The 26,281-nt window shown below is 40.2% G+C and overlaps 2 protein-coding genes across 2 annotated transcripts in view; both read left to right on the top strand.

Moving 5' to 3' along the window:
• Nucleotides 1-23,245, top strand: part of atp2a2b (ATPase sarcoplasmic/endoplasmic reticulum Ca2+ transporting 2b) — a 32,447-nt gene extending 9,202 nt beyond the window's left edge. The window contains exons 6-24 of the mRNA XM_042509877.1: nt 7,668-7,748; nt 8,614-8,699; nt 9,206-9,361; nt 9,720-9,861; nt 10,136-10,302; nt 13,764-13,852; nt 14,078-14,180; nt 14,328-14,459; nt 14,608-14,727; nt 15,000-15,218; nt 15,386-15,509; nt 15,683-15,894; nt 16,051-16,271; nt 16,389-16,591; nt 17,262-17,347; nt 17,458-17,591; nt 18,471-18,588; nt 18,785-20,801; nt 22,177-23,245. Of these exons, the coding sequence (XP_042365811.1) occupies nt 7,668-7,748; nt 8,614-8,699; nt 9,206-9,361; nt 9,720-9,861; nt 10,136-10,302; nt 13,764-13,852; nt 14,078-14,180; nt 14,328-14,459; nt 14,608-14,727; nt 15,000-15,218; nt 15,386-15,509; nt 15,683-15,894; nt 16,051-16,271; nt 16,389-16,591; nt 17,262-17,347; nt 17,458-17,591; nt 18,471-18,588; nt 18,785-19,057 (2,666 nt within the window). The 3' untranslated portion in view covers nt 19,058-20,801; nt 22,177-23,245. The remainder of the gene's footprint in view (nt 1-7,667; nt 7,749-8,613; nt 8,700-9,205; nt 9,362-9,719; nt 9,862-10,135; nt 10,303-13,763; nt 13,853-14,077; nt 14,181-14,327; nt 14,460-14,607; nt 14,728-14,999; nt 15,219-15,385; nt 15,510-15,682; nt 15,895-16,050; nt 16,272-16,388; nt 16,592-17,261; nt 17,348-17,457; nt 17,592-18,470; nt 18,589-18,784; nt 20,802-22,176) is intronic.
• Nucleotides 23,246-24,987: 1,742 nt separating this feature from the next.
• bcr (BCR activator of RhoGEF and GTPase) overlaps nt 24,988-26,281 on the top strand; it is a 99,952-nt gene continuing 98,658 nt past the window's right edge. The window contains 1 exon segment of the mRNA XM_042509140.1: nt 24,988-26,280. Within this exon segment, the coding sequence (XP_042365074.1) occupies nt 25,269-26,280 (1,012 nt within the window). The 5' untranslated portion in view covers nt 24,988-25,268.

Genomic DNA, 26,281 nt, shown 5'->3' with positions numbered 1-26,281 from the left:
AAAAATATAATGACTATAACAAAATTTCATGCAGTGGAAGAAGCCTGCCTAACATGACAAAGCATTCATTGTTGTATGGTATAACACTGCAGCATCACTGATGTACTGAGTCATACTTCATAATCCCTTAGAATTAACTTGTGTGAGCACTCTCACTTAAAGTAAAAACAAATGTGAAGCTCTAAATAATTTACTCATGAATGGGGAAATAGGTTTTTTTTATTTAAAGGACTGATAAAGTACCTTATAATATATGACCACCATTCACTCAAAATAAGGTATTTTTCTTCTTTGCATGAAACATATTTTGGTTTCTTTTTTTACTCTGATAATATAACCACAATAGGACTATGTAGAATCTTAATAAAGAAAATGTGATTATCAAGAATAGTAATCAACCCTTCTGTCATGTAGCCTACTGATGCGAGCTTAAGATGATGCTCAGTTTACAACTGTTTACAACCTATGTGATCATGTGACAACTGTAGCCTCCTTATCTTGTTCCTGCCTGTCAGGAGAAGATCTGAGCATACACTGCTGAAAATTGTTTTTCATTATAATCCAAGTATACCAGTGGTTGTAGACACTGCCTGTGTCACTTCAACCATTATCCCATATGCAGAATCACATTCAACCTGCTAACGTCAATGTTTTAGTGAGACAGTAGCTGAATCAAACAAGCTGGCCTGCCTGCTTCATATACACACTGGTGGTTACTGCCACCATGTGATTTACTGTTGGCTGCAGCAAGCTGCTCAAAGGAATAAGGTCCTAAATCTGATGGGCCTCTTAGGTCACATAAGTAATGTGGATGGAGCTGATTAAAGGGACAGTTCACTCCAAATAATGACTACATATTTTTTCCTCTTATCTGTCGTGCCTCTGAACTGTGCTCTCCAACTATATCACGGTGCAGAAAGAAGCATGAATCTACTCACAAACGAGGGACACATGCTTATGACAGTGCTAGGTGAAAACATTAATGGCATTCTTCTCAGACATCAATAATAACCTGTAACGTTAGCTAGCTAAGTGGCGCTAGGTGTGAGCAATAGATGCACGCTTCCTCCTGCATTGTTGGCAGATGTAGTAGAAAGGAAATATTTCCTACATGAAACTGCTCACATCAAGGTCTGTGGATTATCATGAGTGTCCAGGTCATGATTTCTGGAAAGAGATATTGTTGTTGAGTACCAATATCTAGAGAAGGCAGACATCTCCATGGCAGTTATCTCCAACACAACTTACACTGAAACAATCTAAATTGATAAAAAGCACTACAGTTAAGAATAGAAATATACTTGATTTGGGGGTGAACCATTTCTTTAACATGTTTGAGTTGTATAGTATGTGCAGAAACTACCATCATTTACTTAGCCAAAGAGCTCTTTGCCCATATGTTTATGTTACCAGCGGCTGGGAAACGGGTCGACCAGGGAGTTGTAGCATGATGGTTGATGATTTATGAGTGTATTGCCAGGCTGCAAAGTGTCTTGTCAGACCAGACATATGGTTTATATCCTGTGAGTACTTTTAGATGATTTTGCCATCACAAGCTTACATGCTTCGTCAAAACAATTATTGTTAAGTGTTTAGTGGAACTCTGTGCATCAAGTGTGTGAATTACTATAGTTATGCATCTTCTCTGTGTTGAAAATACAATTTTTTTCAGTCCTTTCTCAAGATACACTGTAAAGGTTATGCTCCTCTCCCAGTCACACATATACTCCTTTCTCCCCTCCAAAGAGTGATTCAGATCCACAGAACTGCTGTCACAACTACCCAGAGAACAACCCCACTCTTCACTTTAAGGATAGCAAAGACTTTATTCTGAAACTTGTTTTTTTTCTACAGTGTTTGCTCTCTTGTCACAGTTCAGTGTTTTGGCTGTCTTGGGCAAACAGTTTATTATGCTGCAGTATGAGCTGGGCATCTTTGACTACAGCTTGTCTGTTTTTCTGGGCACTGCATCAAGTGACACACCTGCCTCCTTATGCATCATAGTTATGAGCTGCCAGCTTAATGGGTAAGGTTCTAGTTAGGGCTGTGACTGTATAGATATTTCCTACCACGATGAAAAAACTATGTATCCCCTTGGTTTGTCCCCCAGCTGCTGCCCCTCACAAAATTGCTGTCTTATTTATCACAGAACGACAGCGGCAAACAGTGACAGCTGACTAAATTTGCATTGACTTGGATTAAACACACTTTGGCAGGTCCAAATCACTTTTGCTGTATGAAATGTGGTGTATGCAAGAGGGATGTCAACGGTTAACAGTTTAACCATCAAAACTATTTTTGATAGGTTACACATGTAGGTCTATAGGTTTATTGTGCTACTCTTCAGTTTACTGCACTGCACCCAACCATGGAAACATTTTGGTCTCCCTCCCAGCTCGCCCCGTCAAGGAAGCGGCTCAGTTATGAGCTGTAAAACTCCCTTTAGCATTTTTGACTTATCAGTGTTAGCTCCCTGTTACTACCAGCAGTGTAAGCACAGGTAGTGCTGCTAACATAGTTAACAATGCTTAAGGGGTTTTGCGGTCAGATGAAGCCGTTTACTAACCAGGGCAAGACTGTAGGACGGGCATAATGTTCCAGTTAGTTACTGGTTATTGAGTGTCAGCTTTCTGAAAGTAAAATTATCCAAAACTGACATCTCTGTGTGCCCTATATTCACAGGTTATATATCTGTGTAGCAGCAGCCCCGGGTTCGAGTTCGACTGGCGGCCTTTGCTGCATGTAATCCTCACTCTCTCTCATCCCTGTTTCCTGTCATCTCTCTAGCTGTCCTATCACATAAAGACCATAAAAATTAAAACCAAAAATTAAAAAAATGAAAAGAATAAGATTGTGGTTGAAGGTGGTCGTGTTAAGTGACCCACATTACCAACCACTCACATGACATAGTTACTCAGTTTTAAGTTACATGGGACACAAACACCAGACGCTGGGATCAAAGACCTGTGATTGTTGGATCCACCCACCCTAAGTAGATTTTCTTGCTCTTTATGCTTCATCTGTGACTCTGGATATCCAGTCATAATGCTGATGGCTATGTATTAGAGTTGGTTGAAAGCCTGGTGTGTCTTATGCAGATGCTAAAGGGTGCATTGTGTGTTTGTATTTGATGCCAAGGCCCACTGCTGAAGCTGTGTTTTTTGAGACTTTGGGAGCGAGATGAGATTACCACAGTAGCCAAAGATTTGTTTTTCAGTTTTAGATTTGACCTTTTTCTCACATCCTTTTACAGGGAAAGCTTTTAGTTTTCTGGTTATCATCAGCTATACCCTTAATTTTTTGCTTGTGTTTCCCACATCATAATGACTCTGTTACTCAGTCAAACCATTCATAGACTGTTTGATCTTCTGTGTATGGCTAGTTTTCATTAACAACTCCCAAGTCTACTGTTTTTTATTACTGCCAGTAATCTAAAGTGACAATTCTTTGCTTTGTTACTCTTTTGAGTTGCTTTGTTTCACCTTGCAATTTGCCGTATTGGACAGAGGTTCCAGTCTGTTGCTGAAGTGATGACCTTGACACCTGTAGCAACAACATCCTGTGCATGAGGAATAAATGAGAGCCCTTTTCTTTCCACTGTTATTCTCTTTTCCTGATTTATTCTTTCTGGCTTTATGTAACTCGGTTGTGTATTATATGTGAGACTGATCACCTCTGTTTTTCTGGCTTGTGGTTTTATCTTAACCACAGTATGAGGGCAGTGTTCACTTGTCCTGCCCTGGGGGGGAGGTGACAGCAAGACAGGATGTAACGTTTAGAAAGGGTACAGATTTAATTTGATGAATAATTTGTGCTCCAGATGGCCACATGGCCAGATTTCCTCTCTTGTGTTTAAGAGTGTGGGATAGTCTGTCTACTGTCATCATCCAAACTGTTTGTCTCTTCTTGCCTCTGCTGACTGCGTCTGTTTCACTTGTCCATGCTATTTGCTTTTTTGCTGAGGTAATTGCTTAATTATGGGAACACACAGAACTTATATGCACAGTGTCATGTGTGTTTGTGTGTGTTAAGGTTTGATCTGGTGATTTTTCCATTCATAAGAGCAGTGAAGTGGAGTCCCTTGAGGCCTGGGGGTCCTCGTAAAATGTCCCAGAAGGCTGCGGACTACGTGCTAGCACATCAGGGGACCCCAGTCACTGCTAGAGAAAACATACAACCTCCTTAGGGCCTTGACAGTGTCACTCGACCCCCCATGATGAATAGTTGGGTGCTTTGGGTGCTGTGTAATCCACACTATAACTCAGTTCCAAAAGACTTTGTTATATTGGTTTGGTAGTCTTATGCAACTTAGATTCATCACAAGACTCCAGGCTTATAATATTATCCACTTGGAGGAGCGGTTTCGAGAATGTTTAGTACAAGGTTCCTGACACACCAAGCGGAGGGTCAGCCATTGGTCAGTGTCAGGTGTCAATAACCCTAGTTTCCATGGTGTGTCACACAATATTGGCTCTCTTCAGCTCTTGTTCACATATTTTGGCAGACTCAGCATGTTGAGTCAGTGTCGGAGACAGCAAAGCCCATCTGTGAGAGAAATTCCTCTGAGTGGCTTTTAAGCTCAAGTAAAGAGTTTAAACAAATTGCTTAAGTCAGGAGAGAGTGAGATTTTTTTTTTTTTTTTTTTTTTGAAAAAACTTGTTATATTAGTTAAGTTTGGTTTTTTAGCCATTGAGCTCTTCAGTAAAAATGGTGCATTATATTTTTGTGTTATTGTTTGCTTTGCTTATCTTCTAAACATCAGGTTGTGTTGTTAATGTGCTAACTCGGGGTTCCCACAGATTCTTAAAAAGTCGAAAAAGGCACTGAATTCATTAATCTAAAAACATGGCCTTAATTGATATTAAAATGTCTTAGATCAATATTTCAAATGTCTTATAAATGCTTAGAAATGGGAAGAAGGATATCGTGAAAAAAATCTTTTGACATGCATTGTAAAATCTCAAAAATAAATGGTAAATCTGCTTACTTTGGTATCTTACAAAATGCCTCTCAAGTTAACGTTATACAGAAGAACAAAAACCACAAATGACAAATTAACAAGCTTTTTGTGGCCCACTCTTGAAAGATAATCAACAGTCAGCATTTGTGGCTAGCAGTTCTTAGAAGTCTGGTGTGTCTGGGCCTTAGTGAGAAAAAACGGGAATACAGGCCGTTTATGGGGTATGAAAAATACTTCAACAAGCTGTTGTGGTGTTATCACTTTAAGTATATGCAGACTGACATTTGTCCCTCACTCTTGGGAACAGACAAAACAGATATAACCCTTTGTTCACACGGGCGAAAGAAAGGTCCTTGTCCCAGAGGCTGTCCACTTTTTCCCAGAAACATAAAAGCCAAAAGAAGAAAAAAAAGTGATGTAAGATGAAGGATAATGTCACTGTGAAGTTGAGACAGCTGCAAGTTTTGGGTCACTGCAGCAGATTTCTAAAAATAACTAATCATTGTTGGCAAAATCACTTGCAGCAACATTAAATAACAAGTAACAGTAATTTCTGAGGCACTGATAATTGTAGCTTATGCTTATTCATCTAATTATTATTGAGGACATGATTTGTTCTTTGAAATGTGATAGGGTTATTATTCCAAGGATAAATAGGCTTGCCATGATGGTTAACACATATTTCTGGAAATGAAGATAACCAAAACATACTTGTTGATAAGGGTTTCATTTAAAGTGCCTTAATAATTAATAGGCCTCATTATGTCTTTTTGCTGCTGAACTATTCTCATTGCTTGTGAATGTGTGCTTTTCTGCTCACCCTGACCTTATTCCCAGTATACACCGATCAGTGGTAAATGGGAGGGAGTTTTTCTAATTAGTTAGATTTTGTAGGAACCTTCCCATAGGACTTTTGAGTCTTTAATATTTCCATCAACTCCAGTCCATCATATCCTTTATGTCCTCCCTTATGCTATGCTTGTTCATCTCCTAGTTTGAAGGCAAGAAGGTTATGATGAATTGCCTTTGACAGCCTCTAGTCAAGTGGACGACCAAATTTGGTAGTGCAGCTGGTATGGCCCAGTAGCAGCATCACCACGTGTTGACAGTGCATTTATAGTAATAACACATATTTTCAAATTATTGATTAAGTGTAAATAAGATGTGAAACAATGTGTTGTTTCCTTTATTGGTCACTTACTTTTTGAGTTGAATTTCCCAATTTCAGTCAGTGTAGGAGTTGGTTAAATCCATCAAAAACTCATGAGAATGGTGGGAATGAATGAACAGTTTGTACCAAAGATCATGTCACACTGTTTCTATTTCAACCCGTGACGTGGAGCGGGTTCTCCTTGCTTAAAACAGAAGTTTTTATCATTCTCCCCCTCCCCCAAATCTAGCAGCACATGTTTGCAACTGATCAAAATAGTTTTCCCATTTTTGGACGTGTGTTTTGCAGGACTCTTCTAATCCCCCTTCCCATTCTCTCCTCCTCTCCCCCCTCGCTGACTCTCTACTCAGAAGGGCACTGCAGAGGCCCAAGGGTTGGTTTACATGTCTGTCACCACTCTCTACTGTCCACAAGTGGATCTCTTAAAGAGCCTCTGGGTCATTGCTTTATATTGCTTTTACCTTACCTGTCTTACTGTAAGCTGAAAGTAATATTTCACTTTGGTGCAACATTGGCATTTTCCACTGTGCTTTAAAATTTCATTAAAATGTCAGACATCAATTTTGGGTGCTATTGGGACCCTTGGCCCATAGTCTTGCTGTAATAGCACAGTGATAAACAGCAACATAATAGTTCTAAGACATGAAGGCTCCTTTTAAAAACATCTTCTCAGTTTATATTTTTTGATCCTTCGTTATTAGTCTGACCTTATAAGAGATAATATGTTGGTTGTTTGTATCTCCAGTCCCATCCCAGAGACGTGGTTTGTAATGGGGAAACTCAAAGAAAAATTCCTCTCGAAAGCATCTTGTGCATCTTTCTGCAGAACACATCTACCTTTTAAATACTCTTTTCTTAAGTCAAATCACAAAGCTGAAAGGTTCATTATCAACACTTTTTATCTGCCCAGATCCGACCCAAACTGCATGTGAAATCACAAGAATGAGTAAAACACTTTGATACCCTTTTAAGCAAAGCTAATAAACGGCAGTGGCTTTCATGGTACTTATCTGCTTTCTTCAGAGGAAACACTTGTTTGGAATCTGGTGTATATTTACATTTTACATTTGTTTTAGTGGGGATTGCTGAAGCCGTGTGTTAGTGGAAAGAATGAGCAGCAATCTATTTGCGTCCTGTGCAGGAGATGAGTGGAACATTAATAATTTTAAATGCATGACTTTTCCTTAGCTTCTTTCCAACAAATAACAAAAGTTTGATTATTTTTTCACTCCATAAAAGCATGAGTTCGGATAACTCAGCTGTTAATTATATTTCCAAGACTTATGTCTCTGTTATTTCTGTTTCTTTATTGCACTTGCCCTAAAGTATTTTTCTCTATTGATCTATTTTTAGATCTGCCTTTTTTACATGCAGGACATTTACATGGCTGGCTGATCAAATCAGAACACCACTCATCTGCTTTTATTGCTTCTATTGTACAAAGTACCTATCCACCTGTTGTTGTGCCATTTACAGATGCTTTTAAATTATAAAGAGGTACTTAAGTGTCCTATGCTTTGCTGTTTCTGTCCACAGTTGGTGATAAAGTGCCTGCAGACATCAGGCTGACTTCTATCAAGTCAACAACACTGAGGGTAGACCAATCAATTCTTACAGGTAAACAATTTCTTAATTGTTAAACCAGTGTGTGTGTGTGTGTGTGTGTGTGTGTGTGTGTGTGTTTGACCTCAGGAGTTGGGTTTATGTTTTTGTCTCTGTGCTCTCACCCATAACACATGATCATGTATTTTGTATGTCTACCATATAGTTTACATAAGAATATATCGATATGGATTACTCATACATAATTTATTGACCTGCCTCTGCAACAGACTCACCTTTTTTGATCAACCCAGACACAGAAAAAGAATAAGAAACATCTCTTCGTTTTGACGCACATGCCCTCATTATACTCTGTTGTCATGGCTGCTCAGGCTATGCTGAAACAAAAAGAGTGTCATGTGGATGAGAGGAAAAGTAAGTGGATGAATCTGTGGATAGATAATTAGACTGCCGTGTTGATGGAAAAGATTAGAGGGGGAGAATATTGAAGGATGGATAATGCACGAGACAAGAGGTTTATATAAATCAAGTTCTTAAGTCGCTTGTCTTCCTCTGCTGCCTTAATTGGTAGCAAACTCCGTGGGATATTTTAGTGTTTCAGCTATTTTCTCCTCTCTTCCCTTCCCCATTCATGGCCATACCGCTTGTCAAATGCTCCCTGCCTTTCTCTAATCAGAGCAGTGCAGACCTTGCACAGTTGATTACACGCACAGACTCACAGAGTGCAAGCACACATCAGATACGGGGGTTTGAAAGGCAGTGGCATTGCAGTATTTGATAATTGTCAGGCCTGCTCAGTCAGCTGCAAAGCCTCTTCCACACATTGTCCAAAGTGTCAACCAAGCATCACTTTTCTCTCCTGTGTAGAAACATTCTCACTGTTTCCCTGTCTCGTATCATTTGTTTCCACTTCCTGCAGGAGAGTCTGTGTCTGTGATCAAACACACTGACCCTGTGCCTGACCCACGTGCTGTCAACCAGGACAAGAAGAACATGCTCTTTTCTGTGAGTAACTCACAAGACCGTTTTAGTCTGTTCAGTATTATTTTACACTTTCCTTTTTTCTGACTACACCTTGAAAGGCAACAATAATCTGCTGTCATCGTCATTATTTTTTTTATCCCACCATACCACTTCACATCCATTTTTCTTTATAAGAGTGGCAGCACTTCTGGAAAATATTCATTTATATCTTTGCCTTTTCTGGTTCTTGCATGCATACATACACACAAAACCAGTGCATGTCTGAACAGCTAGTATCCATTCATCTACATTTACAATCCATTCAGCCACTAAAGAAATTGTCACATTTGCACGGCAGTTACCACTGTTTCTGTTTGTTGAGGAAAGCAGTGTGTTGACGTGCTGCATGTTGACACTTGCTGCATCATGAACCTTGGTGACACAGATCTAAGAACAGTTGTTTAACTAGTTTTACCCCTATGCTGAGAAGCTTCATGTGTAATTAGTTTTATCTCCTTATGCTATCTATTTTCACCTCTGTCCCACAGGGCACCAACATTGCTGCTGGTAAGGCTGTCGGTGTGGTGGTGGCCACAGGTGGCAACACAGAGATTGGCAAAATCCGGGATGAGATGGCATCGACAGAGCAGGAGCGCACGCCACTGCAGCAGAAGCTAGATGAGTTCGGACAGCAACTCTCCAAGGTAATTGGTTAAGTTACATCTTTTTTCTCACTCTGTTTTTTAGCCTTTTTGTATTTTAAAGGAATAGTTCATACCTTTTGAAGTAGAGTTGTATTATGTAAGTTCCCGACCTATGCTCTTGTCAAAGCCACCAGACTCCATTTACAAAAACAGTCATACTTTATGTAATACACTAACTACAAACAAGTCCCTCATACAACCCCACTTCAGACGATTCGAATAATCCCCTTAAAATGATGATAAAACAACCTCAACTATTTCTGTTTCTATCAGTGTATAATGTTGATTTCAGTTATGATCAATTGTTTGCTGTTGATAATCGTTAAATGCAATCTTGTGTAATCTCGTGTAATTCAAGGTTATCACACTGATCTGCATTGCTGTGTGGATCATCAATATTGGACATTTCAACGATCCTGTCCATGGAGGCTCCTGGATCCGAGGCGCTGTCTACTACTTCAAGATTGCTGTGGCTCTTGCCGTTGCTGCTATCCCTGAAGGTAAGCTGCAGAGCTACACACATGCAGAAATGCCCATGACATGTGTGCTGCTGTAAGAGGCTCCAATGCTGGACTGTTAATTAGACTGCAGAACAGTTGGTTGGGAAATCCTTCTCCAATATGCCATGATACAGGGACAAAGGATAGCATTTTTCTCACTTGAATAAATAAATTAATATTAATGGATGTTTCCATTTCTTTTGTAACCGCTTATCTCCTCTCTCGTGTATTTTAATCCTCTTTTCCTCTGTGGTCTGTTGCTATTTCTCTCCAGGTCTGCCTGCTGTCATCACTACTTGCCTGGCTTTAGGAACCCGGCGCATGGCCAAGAAGAATGCCATTGTCCGCAGTTTGCCGTCTGTGGAGACTCTTGGCTGTACATCTGTCATCTGCTCTGACAAGACCGGCACGCTGACCACAAATCAGATGTCTGTGTGCAGGGTAAGAGAAGAGAAAAAGCTGGGTTGTGCTGAGTTTTGTGATTTGTATTTATTCATAAATCTGACATAAACACACCACAATGTAGATACAGAATAGAGAAGCATTTTTGATTGAAATTGTTCTTAAAGGGGCCAACATAGCCAGCTAGCCTTGGCAATCATTGACTGAGGGGAAACCAGCCAGAAATCTGCTGTTAGAATAAGATGTTAAACAAGAATTCACAGCTTCAACAGATTAAGGTTGGATCCAAATTTGGGAATTGTACCTGAATTATTGGAGTTTAAAATAGAATGCTTATCTTATTCAAGGGCATAAGTGTAACGATTTATATACATTTGGTTTAGGCCTTGTCTACACGTGTACAGATTTTTTTGCAAACAGATATCTTCCTCTACGTTGTGGCCTCTTGCCCGCATGCCAACAGAATTGTTGGTCACTGAAACAAGTATGTGGGGGAGGGGGGTACATTTAAAAAAAATATCTCAAGGTCTTAACTGTGAATCAGAAATCATGTTACTCCATTATTTCCCATATTTACTTCACAGGCTATTTCATGGTGGCATTGAAAGTCAGCTCATTTGACTCACTCAGTTGACTTAAAATGATTTTGACATTGTTAGCTTATCCAACATTTCCACTGGTTTCACAGTTACCAGTGTAACTATGTAAATATTTGTGTCGTACTTAATAATGTCAACAGGTGAAAGTGTAAGACTAGACTACTAACTAGCTCACATTATATACACATAACTTAAGTCCTGTACCATTAATGAAATAATCAATTATCAGACAAAAAAAATGACAATTAAATGATTATGACCTATACATGAGACTTAAGATTATGATAGAGTTGTCAAATGCACATCATAATCATTTATACCACTTTCTTTACATGTGTCAATGATGTATTGATTATTTCTGATTACCCGGCCACATTGTTCTCATAATTACTCCATGCTGTAGAACACTAGCTACAATCCCTAGCAGCAAAGTATGATAAATGAGCACTCAGTGACAGGAAACCCTCAATGTGTCTCACTGGATGAGTTGATTGAAAGTTAATTGTGGATGGGGCGAGTGAGTGAAATTATTGTTCTTTCTGTACCTTAAAATAGAATAGCATCAGGGAAAATATTTAAGTGGCACACCATTATATTTAAACAGAAGACGCAGTGGGCTCCGTGGAGTTGAAGCTGTCAGTGATTAAATTGAGTTTTCCATTTTTTTTAAAATCTTTCTCTTCTCCCTGGCCTATTTTTTAGTTACCAAAATTCTCTTGAAACAACAGTTACTATTCAGTTTGTTCAGGGAAGTGTGACATATTCACTTGTGGTAGTGTATGGCTTTCTGCGTTGTCTCCAGGGCAGCAGTACAGTGACAAGGTCTGCAGTGTGTAGGAAGAAAAATGGGAGAAAACTCTGAAAATAAGAAGATTTTTAAACCAGTGGCCATACATGAAAAGAGCAAGGGTTGACTACTTTCCAGACATCTGAGAACTTTTCAAGAGAAAACTTCTCACTGAGAAATAAAGCAAGACTTGGAGCATTTGCTGACAGTAGGGATTTATTTAGCATGAAGCACTGCTGACTTTGAATGGCTAATAATAGATACTGATGGACCTAAATATACATAGGTGCATATATTTATGTCCTCATCTCTTATGTGCTCAAACAACTTCAGGCTATATGAACTATTATCTGTTTACTGTCTATATTAGTCTTACAACGTGTGCATGAATTCCCATTTAGTGTTTAACGTTGTATTTCTCTGTCCGTCCATCTTTCTTTGTGCTATTCTTCAGCCTTTTATCTCGTTGGTCCTCTGTTTCCCTCTTCCTTTCTTCCCTCCTCATTCCTCTCTCCTCCCCCTTCTTGTTCAGGCTGCATGCTGATCAGTATGCAGTAGTTAGTCACTTGCAGCAGAACCAGCAGTAGAGTTGCATAACTGACCTTGTGTTGAAACATTCTCTCTCTCCCATGTCTGTCTCCTCCTTTTCTTCTTCTCATCCTGTACAATTTTCTTTAAGTCAGTATTATGCTCAGGATGTTAGAAAAGCCTAATTTTGGAAACCATGGGATTCTGTTACCAGCTATGTGAAAGTCAGTTACAGAGAAGCTTCTGCTTGATGCACGAAAACCACCCCGTCCAAATAGGGCAGTACTAAAATTTGGTGTCCTGAGTGAGTGATTTGTTTTCTCGTCACTTCAATACGTTACTTGTTGTTGTTTTGTAAAGGATTGCCACTGACATCACTGCTTTTTGTAGTCTAGCTGGTGCCTGAGGGGGATGCAGCCATATTGCTCATCATTTTGTTCAGATATTTCTATTTTCATCCCTCCTGTAGCCCCTCTCAATTTTGGAGAAAATGTATTGCTTCGTATGTAAGAATATGTTATCAGTGAATGCATACCCCTGATATTAATGTTAAGTTTGTCTTTTCTTTTTTAACCTTTTTAACCTCTCCTCTTTGATTTAGCCTTGGTTGCTGGTATCAAAATGTACCTGTCTTGAAAAAATTAGCAGCCTCTTATGTTTGGATGGGGAACAGAATATGAATATAGCTATTTTACTGCAAAATCCAATTATTCCCTTGCCCCTTAAATACAAAATTAACTTTTGAAGAATGTCAAAAGTCCATACACTCTAATCCAGTCTCCTAACTCAAACATCTGAATACTCAAGGTCAGACTATTTCCGCCTCACAGTGATTCACTTTTATACGCTGTATTCATGCAGTGTGACTGCACACAGAGGAATTCTACTGCTGCCTTGCTGTAAGATGACATTTATGGACCCGTCCCACCAGAGTGCTCAGTGTCTGCTTTTGCTCAGCATTTCTTTATTATTCTCTGCTCCATGTTCAATGCGACTGGAGGTTGCTTTCATGTGGATGGTAGTCTGCTGCCACCTGCTGGATACAGTGTCCATCCCACTCAGCAGGATGTCATTTAAACATTGTCTCCAAGCTTTAGCCCTGTCATAGACCAGGATTTATCGGCTGCATATAGCCCGATTTTAGACCATATTTTAAAATAATAAATGAATATATGAGAAATACATAAAAACCTGTAAATAATTAACAAAAGTACTGCATACTACTGCATTTTCATTATGAATATTTATTTTTTGTCATATATACAGATTCTGTTTACTCTTTCATATAGGGTAAAACTAGAAGTCTACAACGAAAGACAAATAAATCTGAACTTCTGAAGACAAATAGACATATTATAGACATAAATTAAATATCTTTTCAACGTTAAATTGCTCAGTGGGATTAGAATCTCAGCTTTATCATAAATTATTTGATTCAGGATGGTGGATTGATGGATTCAGCTCTTAAAATGTGGCAGAAAAATATTGTTGCAGGTCTTATTTGGGCATTTACCCACAGAGAGAACAGATGTTTTGTGTGAGTATTAAGTACTAATAGTTCGTCACAACGACGTGTCTTTCTCCAGATGTTCATTATAGATCAAGCCGAGGGTGATCACTGCTCATTAAAGGAATTCACTGTTACTGGCTCCACATATGCCCCAGATGGAGAAGTGTAAGTATTCAGTCTTATTTTCCCGCTGTGCTATAAATTGAAAATAATGCATGGATAACAAAATAACTACTTTGAAGGGATCCCCTCATAAGCTAATAAGGTCATTTATTATTGAATACTTTGTAACACGCACATGGTTGAAGTCAAATACAAACCCCACCTCGTTTTTCGTAAAATCTACACAGTTGGCTCACTTGTTGCTTCCTGTCTGTCTGTTTTGTTTAGTTTTCATGATGGCAAACCAGTCAGATGTTCCCAGTATGATGCCCTGGTGGAGCTGGCCTCTATCTGTGCTCTCTGTAATGATTCCTCATTGGACTATAATGAGGTTGGTAGTGATTTTTTTTGCATATTAGCATGTACATCATCCTCAAGCACCAGTGCAGCTCTGTTGATCATGCCTTACATGTTTTGTTTGAAAATGTCTGATAAAAGTTGACTAAATGGTGTTTCCTTTCTGTGTGTGTCTGCCCAGACCAAAGGTGTGTATGAGAAGGTGGGTGAGGCCACAGAGACAGCTCTCACCTGCCTGGTGGAGAAGATGAACGTGTTTGACACAGATGTTAAAGGCCTGTCCAAGATTGAGAGAGCCAACGCCTGCAACTCTGTATGTAACCTCCTATTCTTTAAAGTCATTTCTTTGCAGCAGAGACCAGTTTTCTGAATTGTCCTGTGATTTATCTAAATAAGCTAAAACCACCCAAATATTAGAAAGACTAACAAACTGCCACTGATTTTTTTAATCAAATTTTTAGGTGATCAAGCAGCTGATGAAGAAAGAGTTTACACTGGAATTTTCCAGAGACAGGAAGTCCATGTCTGTGTACTGTACTGCTAATAAAGCCCGTTCCTCTGTTGGAAAGATGTTTGTGAAGGTAAGAAATGGACACTTTGAGAATTACTCTTGGATTTGAATTGTCCGAGGCGGTGACATATAAAACATTACAGATGTTGCTAGATATAGTTGACCTGCTTTGTTTACTGGAGGAAGTCCTATTTATGCTATGAGTTGTTATCATTAATGAACAATAGATATTTTTGAATTCTTGTTTACTAAAAATGTTGCAAATAAAATGTTGTGCTTATCGAAAGTGTTCCTCTCAGTCCTTTCTATTGTATCCTCACTCTCCTATCCGTGTGCTCATAGGGCGCCCCTGAGGGAGTGATTGACAGGTGCACACACATCCGTGTAGGCAGCAACAAGGTGCCCTTGACCCCTGGCATCAAGGAAAAGCTAATGTCTGTGATCAGGGAATATGGAACCGGTAGAGACACCCTGCGTTGTCTGGCTCTTGCAACCCGAGACCACCGCATGAGCAAAGATGAGCTAGCGTTGGAGGACTCCACTCGCTTTATTGAGTATGAGGTGAGAGCGGGGACATATTGGTATGATTGATGGTTTCTCCTAAAGCCCTTGTCTCACTTTTGGTTTTTAGGTTTCTTTTCAGGTCTTTTATTGTTGGGTGGTGGCGCCTGGTGGTGAATACGTGTGAATAAGCAAAATGTTTGATTTATTTCTCTTTTATCATCCAGACTGATCTGACATTTGTTGGCTGTGTGGGCATGCTGGATCCTCCCAGGGCAGAGGTGGCAGCCTCTATTCGGCTCTGCCGCCTTGCAGGCATCCGAGTAATTATGATCACTGGAGACAACAAGGGTATGTGGAGAAAGTTTCATCTGCCTAGAAAGAGTAGAACCATGACTTTTTTCATTTTAATGTGCGCTAGGATATTCAACCACTACATACAAAAAAGGTCACATATGGTTCTGCATACTCACCTACACTCTCGGAAACTTTAAAAAGTAAATGTGCTCTCTTTTGTGTCTCAGGGACAGCTGTGGCTATCTGCAGACGTATTGGTATTTTCGGAGAGGACGATGATGTTTCCAGCATGGCATTCACTGGCCGAGAGTTTGATGATCTGTCGCCTGCTGCGCAGAGAGATGCTGTGGTCAAGGCTCGCTGCTTTGCCCGTGTTGAGCCTTCACATAAGTCCAAGATTGTAGAGTATCTGCAGTCCTATGATGAAATTACAGCCATGGTAAGAAAAATGTGTTTATTTGTTTCTAAACATGCATAAATTCTTCCAAATCAAAAAAATCTTAAAATAAATCCAGTTATCAAAGTGGAAAGTTTATCAAAGACTGTAAAGTACTTCTTCACAATTGTCCTGCCCTGGTTTTCCCTCTCCCCTCAGACTGGTGATGGAGTAAACGACGCTCCTGCTTTAAAGAAGGCTGAAATTGGTATTGCCATGGGTTCAGGCACAGCTGTGGCAAAGACCGCCTCTGAGATGGTGCTGGCTGATGACAACTTTTCCACCATCGTAGCTGCAGTTGAGGAAGGCAGAGCCATTTATAACAACATGAAACAGTTCATCAGATACCTCATCTCTTCCAATGTGGGCGAAGTTGTCTGGTAAGGATGACACTCTCAATTCCCCACACAACTCAGTTCCTCTGGAACACACACACAACACAAAACAACACAAACATTTCTTCAACTCTTTCATAATTATGCTCCTTTTGTGTGCAGCATCTTCCTGACTGCAGCGCTTGGATTCCCTGAAGCCCTCATCCCTGTTCAGCTGCTCTGGGTCAACCTGGTGACTGATGGTTTGCCCGCAACTGCTTTAGGCTTTAACCCACCAGACTTGGACATCATGAGCAAGCCGCCACGCAACGCCCGCGAGCCCCTCATCTCTGGATGGCTCTTCTTCAGATACCTAGCCATTGGATGTGAGTAGTTGCTGTAATGTTTCTGTTCTTTACAGCAAAGAATTTGAGGAAAAATGGCCAAATATGAACTGGTATTTAAGGAGTAAAGCCCCCTGATTTTTTTTGTGTCTTTTATTGTTTGTACGGAAGTGTTGGCAGAACACGAGGAGAAGCATCAACCGTCAGCAGACAATTGTACACAAGCACAGCTGGTTGTTTTTCCACCTAATCAATGAAAAAGCTAGCAATTAGCTTGCTCAAATCTCTGCAGTAGCACAATTTACTACACAGCTTTGTTAAATTCTGATTGGTCAATTACAGCAATCTACGGTCTGGTATTTGTTAATAGCAGCTCACTGCTATGAATAACAGCTCATTGCTTTGCTCACAGTTCTGATCATAGATGCTTAGCTGGAGCATTAAAATTATTTGTAACTCAGTATTTTGTGGCAAATTATGAGATTCTTCTTTTGTGTAATAAGCAGATTAATGTAGAGCGAGCAGGTCATTATTGTAAGATTAGCCCCAGCAGAGTGATGCAGGATTTCCCATGTGTGAATGTAAGGTTAATGTAGGTAGTCACTGGAAAACACACATCTAATTGCAGTTTGCACTTACCTTGGATTTAATAACCAGGCATCTGTGTCATTGCAGTAGTGTGTGAATGACATCTTTTTCATTTGATCACCAGGCTATGTTGGTGCTGCCACTGTGGGTGCTGCTGCCTGGTGGTTTGTTGCTGCTGAGGATGGTCCAAGGATCACGTTTTACCAGCTGGTATGAATTACAGCCAAACTGCTACCATCACACAATTTAAGCACACTATAAAAACAAAAGCATAATTTTATTTGCTAGTAGCTTTAATCTGCATTTCTTCTTCATTTTAGAGCCACTTCTTGCAGTGTGGTCCAGAGAATCCAGACTTCAACGGTCTTGACTGTAAGGTTTTTGAGTCTCCTTACCCCATGACCATGGCTCTGTCTGTGCTGGTCACCATTGAGATGTGCAATGCCCTGAACAGGTGAGTTTGAGCAAGGCGTCCTCCCACCTGGTGTTTTGAATTAAAAAGCAGGTCCAACATTATCATAATTATTTTTTTTAGTCAACAGAAACAAATATTATGTGTACAATTTAACTTCAGATCTTTACATGTTCTATTATTGCCCTCTGCTGGCTTAAATATTGTTTTATCCCTTTTTCACCAACATCAGCACATGCACTCAGGTTTTTCAAATTCAGGTAAATCCACTAAAAATAGGCTATAGAGTGCTTTCCAAGTGCCAGTAGAGCAGAGCTGTGTACGTGGCTCTGCAGCAGATGATCATGTGTGTGCGGGGGGGTTGTTTAGGTTTTGTTTGTGCAAAGTCATGGATAGGTTGGAGAACAGATAAACAGTAGAGAGCAGCATGGACAGAGGTCTGTGAAAACTGTACGGTTTTATATATATCTTACTTGTTCTGTCTCTTTCAAACTCAATGCAGACTAATTTGTATTAATGTTTTAGTGCTTAGGTGAAGATGGGTGGTAATTAGTGGTGGCGCATCATTGCATCTCACCAGTTAAGGAGCTGAAATTAGTGTGTTAGTGCTGATCTGAGCAGGAGGCAATAAATACTTGTGTTTACTGCAGTCTTTTGACCTGGGTATGAATGCCAATTGTACACATTTCCATTGCACTAAAAAGCCAGATACTAGCAGGGCTTTTGTGCAGTGGGAATGAGGCCTAGCATTTCATAATGATTGTGCTCCAACATCCTTTATCTCCATTTCCACTTTCACACACATCTCCAGGGTTTTGTGTGGAGTTGTAGATACATAATGCAATATTTGTAAGTTCTGGCTTTTGAAGTTCGTGCATGAGTTTTTAACAAACATGTCCATTTGTCTTTGCTGTTTCTCAGCGTGTCAGAGAACCAGTCCCTGCTGAGGATGCCTCCCTGGGAGAACGTGTGGCTGCTGGGCGCCATCTGTCTCTCCATGTCCCTTCACTTCCTCATCCTCTATGTGGAGCCTCTTCCAGTGAGAAATATTTCTTTTAGATTAACACGTAGAACGTGATACTGTGAAATGAGTAACAAAAGTTGTGTTGTCGTGACACAAGAATGTCTTAATTGTTGTCAAATACGAAGCTCAAATGTCCATCCAGGCTGCTGTCTCTGAAAACTGGTGCAGACTGAGTCACAGTTTGACTTTTGTCTTGTTTGTGTCTTTTCAGATCATTTTCCAGATCACCCCTCTGAATCTGACACAGTGGCTGATGGTGCTCAAGATCTCACTGCCCGTCATTCTACTTGATGAGATGCTCAAATATGCTGCCAGGAACTACCTGGAGCCTGGTAAAGAACTGGAGAAGCCTGCCAGCTCGAAAGGCTGCTGCCTGTCTGCATGTGTGGAGGGCATCTCCTGGCCCTTCGTAGCCGTCTCCCTCCCCTTGGTCCTCTGGATCTACAGCTCCGACACTAACTTGGCCGACATGTTCTGGTCCTGACTGACTTGAGCACAACCTCGACTTTTCCATTTTCCTCCACGCCCCACCCCCCCCACCATCACCTCCCTCTGTCCTCTCCCTCTTCCCCTCTCTGCCTTCCTACATGTGCATAGCTTGCGTGTGTGCGTGTTTGTAGAGTTAGTGTGTGTACTTGTGCGTGCCTACCGTGTGTGTACGAGAAGGACCAACATATGAAAAGTAACAAATAATATCAGATGTTAACATTGAGAAGTCACCTGGTTTGAGTTGGCATAGGCCTTTTTGAATGGGTGAGGCTTTAAATGCGAGTGTTAGAAGACCATCACTCCCGTAGCTGTGGACTTTGTTGCTGGTTTGAAAGAAAATATACTGTTGCCAGTTTTTTATTATTATTATTATTGTCAATATTGCCTTCAAGGTTTTTATTTTTAATGATTTGGGGAATATCATTTGTCTTACATCACTACAGTAACAGCAAATAGTTTTGTTTAGCTTCCCTCTTCAAATCGGGATTTCAGAAATCCATTGATCTGTATAGAGATTGAATTTTATGCAACCTTTTTTTTATGGCTTTGTCAATTGTTTGACCAGCGTGGCTTAGACATACTGCCTTCTTTTGTTTTCTCATGTTTACCATTGTGTCTTCAGTATAAACTCAGAACTCTTTCAGAGAGGACAAGCTCCATGTGGCAGAAGAGGACGGGGAAAGGTTTGGGAGTGAACGTTTGAATGCTCCGCTTAAAACTAAAGGAAAAAAAAAATCTTGAAAAACGAAAAGCCGCATGTCCTGTGACCAAGCATGAACTGTATGTGGTTTTTCATTTCTAATTTAATTGTGTATGCCCCCCACCCCATGTTAGAGTATTAATAAACCTCATGGATGTTTTTTTTTTTTTTTTTTTTTTTTTACTAAAATGAATTGAAAATAAGCCAGTTTTTCTGCACTGGGCAGAGCACAGCTACCTCAATATGATAAAAGATATTTTTTTGCTCATCTCTAGATGCTTTTCCTAAATGGTCTTGCTAAAGTGTAACATCTGAGGTGTGCCCCTATTTGCTTGTGCAGAAAACAAAGAACAAAATTCTCCCTCTAACATTTTTAAGGATATATTTTGTTTGTATTGATTTTTTTGACTTTCATTAACTTTATTTGTGTTTTGCTCTGGAGACAGAACTGAGTGGGGATGATGTTTGCTAATTAACATCTCCGTGCTGTTTGATTCAAAGGACAATGATATTAAAATCCTAAGAAAAATACTAATACACAAAGTACTCCAAATGAACTTGAATTGCAAGTAAGAACCCAAAATGTTGTTTTTTACTTCAAAGAAAAAATACACTCATAAACCCTTTGAATCAAAGTGTTTTCTGTGTTTATTTATTCAGGCCAGTTATCAACATTATTCATATCCAGTGTTTGGTTTTTTTGTGCATATAATACTTGAATACAAAACATTTCAGACATGTGAATGCGTCAGTGTCCTTGGCACAACATGACGGGAGAGCAGGAGATATTCACAACACAGAGAAACAGATCTTGTGTATATTTGACTCTTACGGGCTTTAATGTTTAGAGGTCTTTGTGCCGGGCTTAAGTCAACTGCACTAATCGTAGACCAAATTATTTTGTGTGGGAACGTCCACAGAAATTTAAAGCATGTTTTTGGGTAGATGCCTGGGTTTGTTCGCACTGTGTGTTTGTGTTCCACTTACAACTGTGTGCTTTTCTTTCTCAATGCCTTCCATTGGCTCCCCTGTTACTAGAGTGAGTATCCATTTGCATTTTTCCACACTCTGCAGAATACCAATTTACTACAGTAGAATCTGGTGAAAAAAGAGGGCAGCAATGACCTAATGTTCTCAGGTTGTCTGTCCTACATCCCATTATCGTAAATGTGAGATCCCAAAAACACCTCGAGGGAATTTCTGCAGATTTGGCACAAATGTCCACTTTTCATTCAGTGATGATCTGAATAGAATTTGGTGGTCATAGGTCAAAGGCATTATGACCTCGTCTGTTGTAATTTTTGTGAACGTAATATCTCAAGAACGCCTTAGAGAAATTTCCTCAAATTTAGCACAAAGGTCCATACTGACTCGGGGATGAACTGACACGGACCTCATCTGTCGTATTCTTGTGAATGCATTATCTCAAGAACGCTTTGAGGGAATGTGTTCAAATTTGACACAAACGTCTATGTAGACTAAACAAATTGATTTAGATTTTGTTGGTTGAAAGTCAAAGGTCACCATGAACTTGTGTCACTCTTATTTTATGAATGCAATATCTCAAGAAGGCCTTAAAGGAATTTCCTCAGATTTGGCACAGACATCCACTGGGACTCAAGATTGAGCAGATTCGAATTTGGTGGTGAAAAGTCTAGACCACTGTGACATTGTCTGTTTCATTCTTGTGAACGTAATACTTCAATAACATGTTGAGGGAATTTCTTCAAATTTGGCACAAATGTCCATTTAGACTCATCAATAAACTGATGAATTTGGTGGTCAAAGGTCAAGCTCACTGACCTTGCAACCAACCTTGCTTTCATAAACACGATCACTGTGACCCCATGAAATATGTTTTTGGCCATAACTCAAGAATTTGTTTGCTGAATTATGAGATAAATGTCTAGGAGGATAAAAAAGATTAAGTGATGAAGTTTTAAACCTTTTCTGTCCATAACTCATAATCATAACTCCGAAACAGAGGGAAAGACATTTGGTCTAATACTGATTTGGTGACACTAAAACTGGGTGCTCACCTTGATGTAGCTGCAACTTGGATGGTTCTCTGGGGTGAAGAAGAAGTTCTAGTTTCATAGAAGCATTTCACCTTTTAAGTGAGAAATATTTTGGGAACTGGAGAATGTTGTAAATATAATTCTTCCCATTATGGGTATGCAGCAATTACGGGTTGCAGATTTGTACATTTAAAAACTGATAAGGTGTTGACCACATGCCACTGTTGCGAATGTCACCGTGTGCTGTTCTTTTCACCGCTCTGACACTTTCCTATGTTCACAAAATCATTACCTACCTTTTTGATATTTTGGTCAAAAATTAAGTTAAAATGTTTTAAACCAACTGTGGAACTTTTTAAGTGTTTTGTACTAACTTGCTTTTTCTCTCTCTTTTAGGTTGGCTCTCATAAAAGCTTCGCACATTTTTAAGAGTGGGCTCAGAGGCTGGAGTCACCTCTCCCGTCCAGCATGTGTGCTCACTCTTACTTCACACACCTCAGACAACATGACGACCAGCAGTGCGTATACCCTTGCACAGATTTAAAGGACAAATTTTCACAGTAATAAGACCAAAATCATGTGGGTATACTTAAAAATGGTTGGGCTGGAAACACAGTTCTCTTTGCCGCCATGCACCACAACACATGACCACACACATACACACACACACACTTCTTAACACACTTATACCTCTGTGTGCAGATGCTACATCAATATGACACTATTCCAGTTTTGTGTGCAGGGAAGTTTTCAACACCCTCGACGTTCCTTCTTGCATGAAGAACTTGTTTCCGACTTCCATGGTAGCTTGTCACGTAGAGAATCTTAAAAACACTGGGTTGAATGGTCTTAGCTGTACATCAGTGTACAAAACATTCATGCATGCGTTTCAGCTGTATGTAGGCTTTGCAATTTGTATTTATAGATTCTAATGTATAATACTCAAATGACATTAAGATGGTTTTAAGATGGATATATCATAGATATGTAAATCACTGTTTTTATTGTAACGGTTTGGGGTAATTTGCACAATATAAGACATGGAGAAATGAGTCATGCTGAACTTGACTGTGCTCTACTTGAGTTTTTTTTACCTTAATCTTTCCCCTTTGACAGGTACTGTAGGCCGATCACTGATCCATTTACTTTCTGATGAAGTAGTCCTTTGCAATGAGGACAACAGACTAACACTTTGATTCATTGGTAATCCTGCAATACAACAGTGTTCTCCTGTTTTCTTATTGCATCTGCATTACTGTTATTATTATTATCATCATGTATCTTTATCAACTGCTGTAAAACTGTGATCTAATGTGAGGGGGCCATGCTGTCCCCTCAGCGACACCTGGTCGAAGAACAATATTAACCATATGTAAAAAGACGATCATTATTGATGATTAATAATGGTTGTACATGCATTATTGAGGTTGTGGTTTCAGGTAAATAAAACAATATAGTATTTGAACTGTGTCATTTTGCTTTCTTGTATGGCAAATGTTTAGTTTTACATTTTTAGTTATAGGATTAAAAACACCCATAACACTGAGATATTTAAAGATGTTTTTTAAATTCATTTTGTGCTTCTCAGAATTAATAGGAATATTACTGCAAAATTTAAAAAAAAATAATTAAATCAGTTGTTTTCCTGAATTAAGTAATTATCTTGTCTATCTAGAAAAACAAGCAGATTTTTTTCCCATTAAAACCTTTCTCATAATTCTGAAATAATATTGTTAATTCAGAGAAACGAGATTGGGTTTTTATTCCATGCCAATTTGCACTATATAATATTATATATATATATATATATATATATATATATATATATATATATATATATAAAATTAGAATTTTATTTGATTTATTCAAAGTCTTCGATAAAATAATCTTTTTGGTTAAGAAAAAGACAGAGTTGAAAATAGTTTTTTTCTTGAAAATAGTTTTTTCATAATTCTAAGAAATTTCTGATAAAGGTAAAAACGAGCAGATTTTTTTGCCTGGAAAATCGATTTCATAATAGCGTTAATTTACAAAAATATGGTTAATTTTTTTCCGTGAATGCATTCGACTTCCCTGTTAGAGAGCAGAAACTGTGATTAAAAACATAAAATAATCTCACTCATGTATGATATTACTCCACTGGGTGGCGGCGTTGAGTTAAAGACATTCACTCTTGCACTCTTGCAGGTTCTGTAACACCTGCTTAACAGGTACAGCCACTAGTCTTTAAAGGAACCCAAAAGGAGAAATACGCTGATATTATTATTAATAATAACTTTTTATAAAGGCTGTAGAGGAGTAGTGTAATGTCTTGGGTATTGACAGCGTGCTTGTTCCTAGGATATTTGGAAGAACTTGTTAAAATTTATAGGCTACCTGTAGTAATCTGTAGATTTATATAGTTGCCTGAATGTGTAATAAAGAAACAAACAACAATAATGCAGTAACATGGACAGAAAATAGCCATATGTGACAGGATTTTCCAGAATAATGAAGTCTAGGCTGCTCATGCAAAATATCCCCTTTAATCTTTAAATATAAAAATAAATTTGAACTGTTAAATTACAAATCTAAAGAAGAACTCTGGATTAATAATGAGTAGAGGTGGTGACTGCATCCCTGCTCTGTCTCTTTAACCAGCAGACTCACTGTCACTGTGGTCCCTCCCACTCCTGCAGCCCTCCAGTGCTGCTGGCCTGAGATGGGAGCGCACACAGCGGCGGCACCATCACGGCCGAAGAAACGGGAGAAACCTACAAAAAAAGAAGGAAAAAACAACAATACCACACCGGTACCGTGGAGAAAAATGGGATAACGATGCAGTTATTTTACTCACACCGGACCTCACCGCTTAACGCCCCGCGTGCTGTGAGAAACTCAGATGTTGTCGTCGCTTGTGTTTTGCGCTTTTTATCCTTTCTCCTTCAGCGCTGCTGGTACAAAGGCGCTCGGTGTGGAGCAGCAGCACCTGGGATTACTGTCATATGAATGGGAAAGAGTGAACGGACCTGCTTTCACGGACAATAGTAGACACAGAGAGTGAGTAAACCAAGGTGGATTAAAACTCGTCTTTTTTTTTCTTTCTCCCTGGATCCTCGTGTCACCGCGCGAAGACAGATGCTGTCATTGTGTCGAGGCTGAGATTTAAAAAAAATCTCCTGAAAGTGTCCTTTTCTGGAATAATGCATGAGGAAAACTGCAGATTTTTATTATTTTTTATGCCTCGCACATTCCCAGCGACTCCTCTGGCTGTGCAGCCGGTTTCTCTTGTTCAGAATGGGATGTATTGTTGCGCAGCGCACGACAAGTGTCAGCAATTAGACTGTGTGTTTCTGTGTGTTACCTAAAGGCCTGTTTTAAATACTGCTTTCTACCTGTAAGTGGCCATTGTTGTGGAAAAGGACTCTGTGGCGAAAAAAAGGACAAACGGTGCACCCTTGGTTTCTTCCACCCAGTGTGTGTGAACATAGAAATAAATTACGCACAACATGGTGGAGCCGGTGGGATTCATCGAGGCATGGAAAGCGCAGTTCCCGGAGTCTGAACCCCCAAAGATGGAGCTGCGGTCCGTTGGGGGCATTGAGCAGGAGCTGGAGAAGTGCAAAGCGTCCATCAGGCGCCTGGAGCAGGAGGTGAACAAGGAGCGCTTCCGCATGATCTACCTGCAGACCCTCCTGGCTAAAGAGAGAAAGAGCTATGACAAGCAGCGGTGGGGCTTCAGGAAGACACCGCTGAGTGAAGGCATGGACCCTGCAGCCACACAAGGCGCGGAGTGCCAGTCCCAGCAGCCGCACATGCAGGAGACTGGTGGAGTTGGAGTTTCAGGGTATGGTGGTGGTGGTAGTATGGACAGGAGTCGCTATCAGCCGCTTGGAGATGGAGCTGGAAGGTCCAAACCCAGGCCTCCACCAGCAAGGAAGTCGGCCTCCCATGGAGACGGCCTGGAGTCAGCCTTCGAGGTACCCCAGCAGGCTGAGTCGACATCCTGTGACAATCTTGATGGTCTCTCGCCATCCAAGCAAAGAGGCGGCATCTCCGTGTCCCCACGTAGACTCAATGTGCCACCCCCTGAAAAGGAACTGCCCTCTGACCCCAAGGATAAGCTCGGGATGGGACTTGGTGTTGCAGCTCTGAGGTCCAACTTTGAAAGGATCAAACGGGCCAACTCGCACTCTGCGGGGGATGTAGCGAAAGGCCAAGAGAAGCAGCTGCCGCCACCTCCGCCACCTTTCTACTCGAACATGGAGTTCCACCATGAGAGGGGTCTGATCAGGGTCAACGATCGTGAAGTCTCCGACAAGATCAGCTCCCTGGGCAGCCAGGCCATGCAGATGGAGCGAAAGAGATCTCTTCACTCACTCCCAGGTAACCTTGCAACGGTGGCAGGGGAGCTCCGCGCCAGGCCAGTGTACAGAGGACGATCCACAGAGAGCACCTGTGGCTACGATGCCGAATATGAAGATGGAGAACCCAACCACTACTTCCACTTCCACCGCCACTT

This window comes from Plectropomus leopardus, chromosome 20 (assembly GCF_008729295.1).
Source record: "Plectropomus leopardus isolate mb chromosome 20, YSFRI_Pleo_2.0, whole genome shotgun sequence".
NCBI lineage: Eukaryota > Metazoa > Chordata > Actinopteri > Perciformes > Serranidae > Plectropomus > Plectropomus leopardus.
The sequence above is the reverse complement of the archived record's forward strand: the minus strand, read 5'-3'. Positions and strand labels throughout refer to the sequence as shown.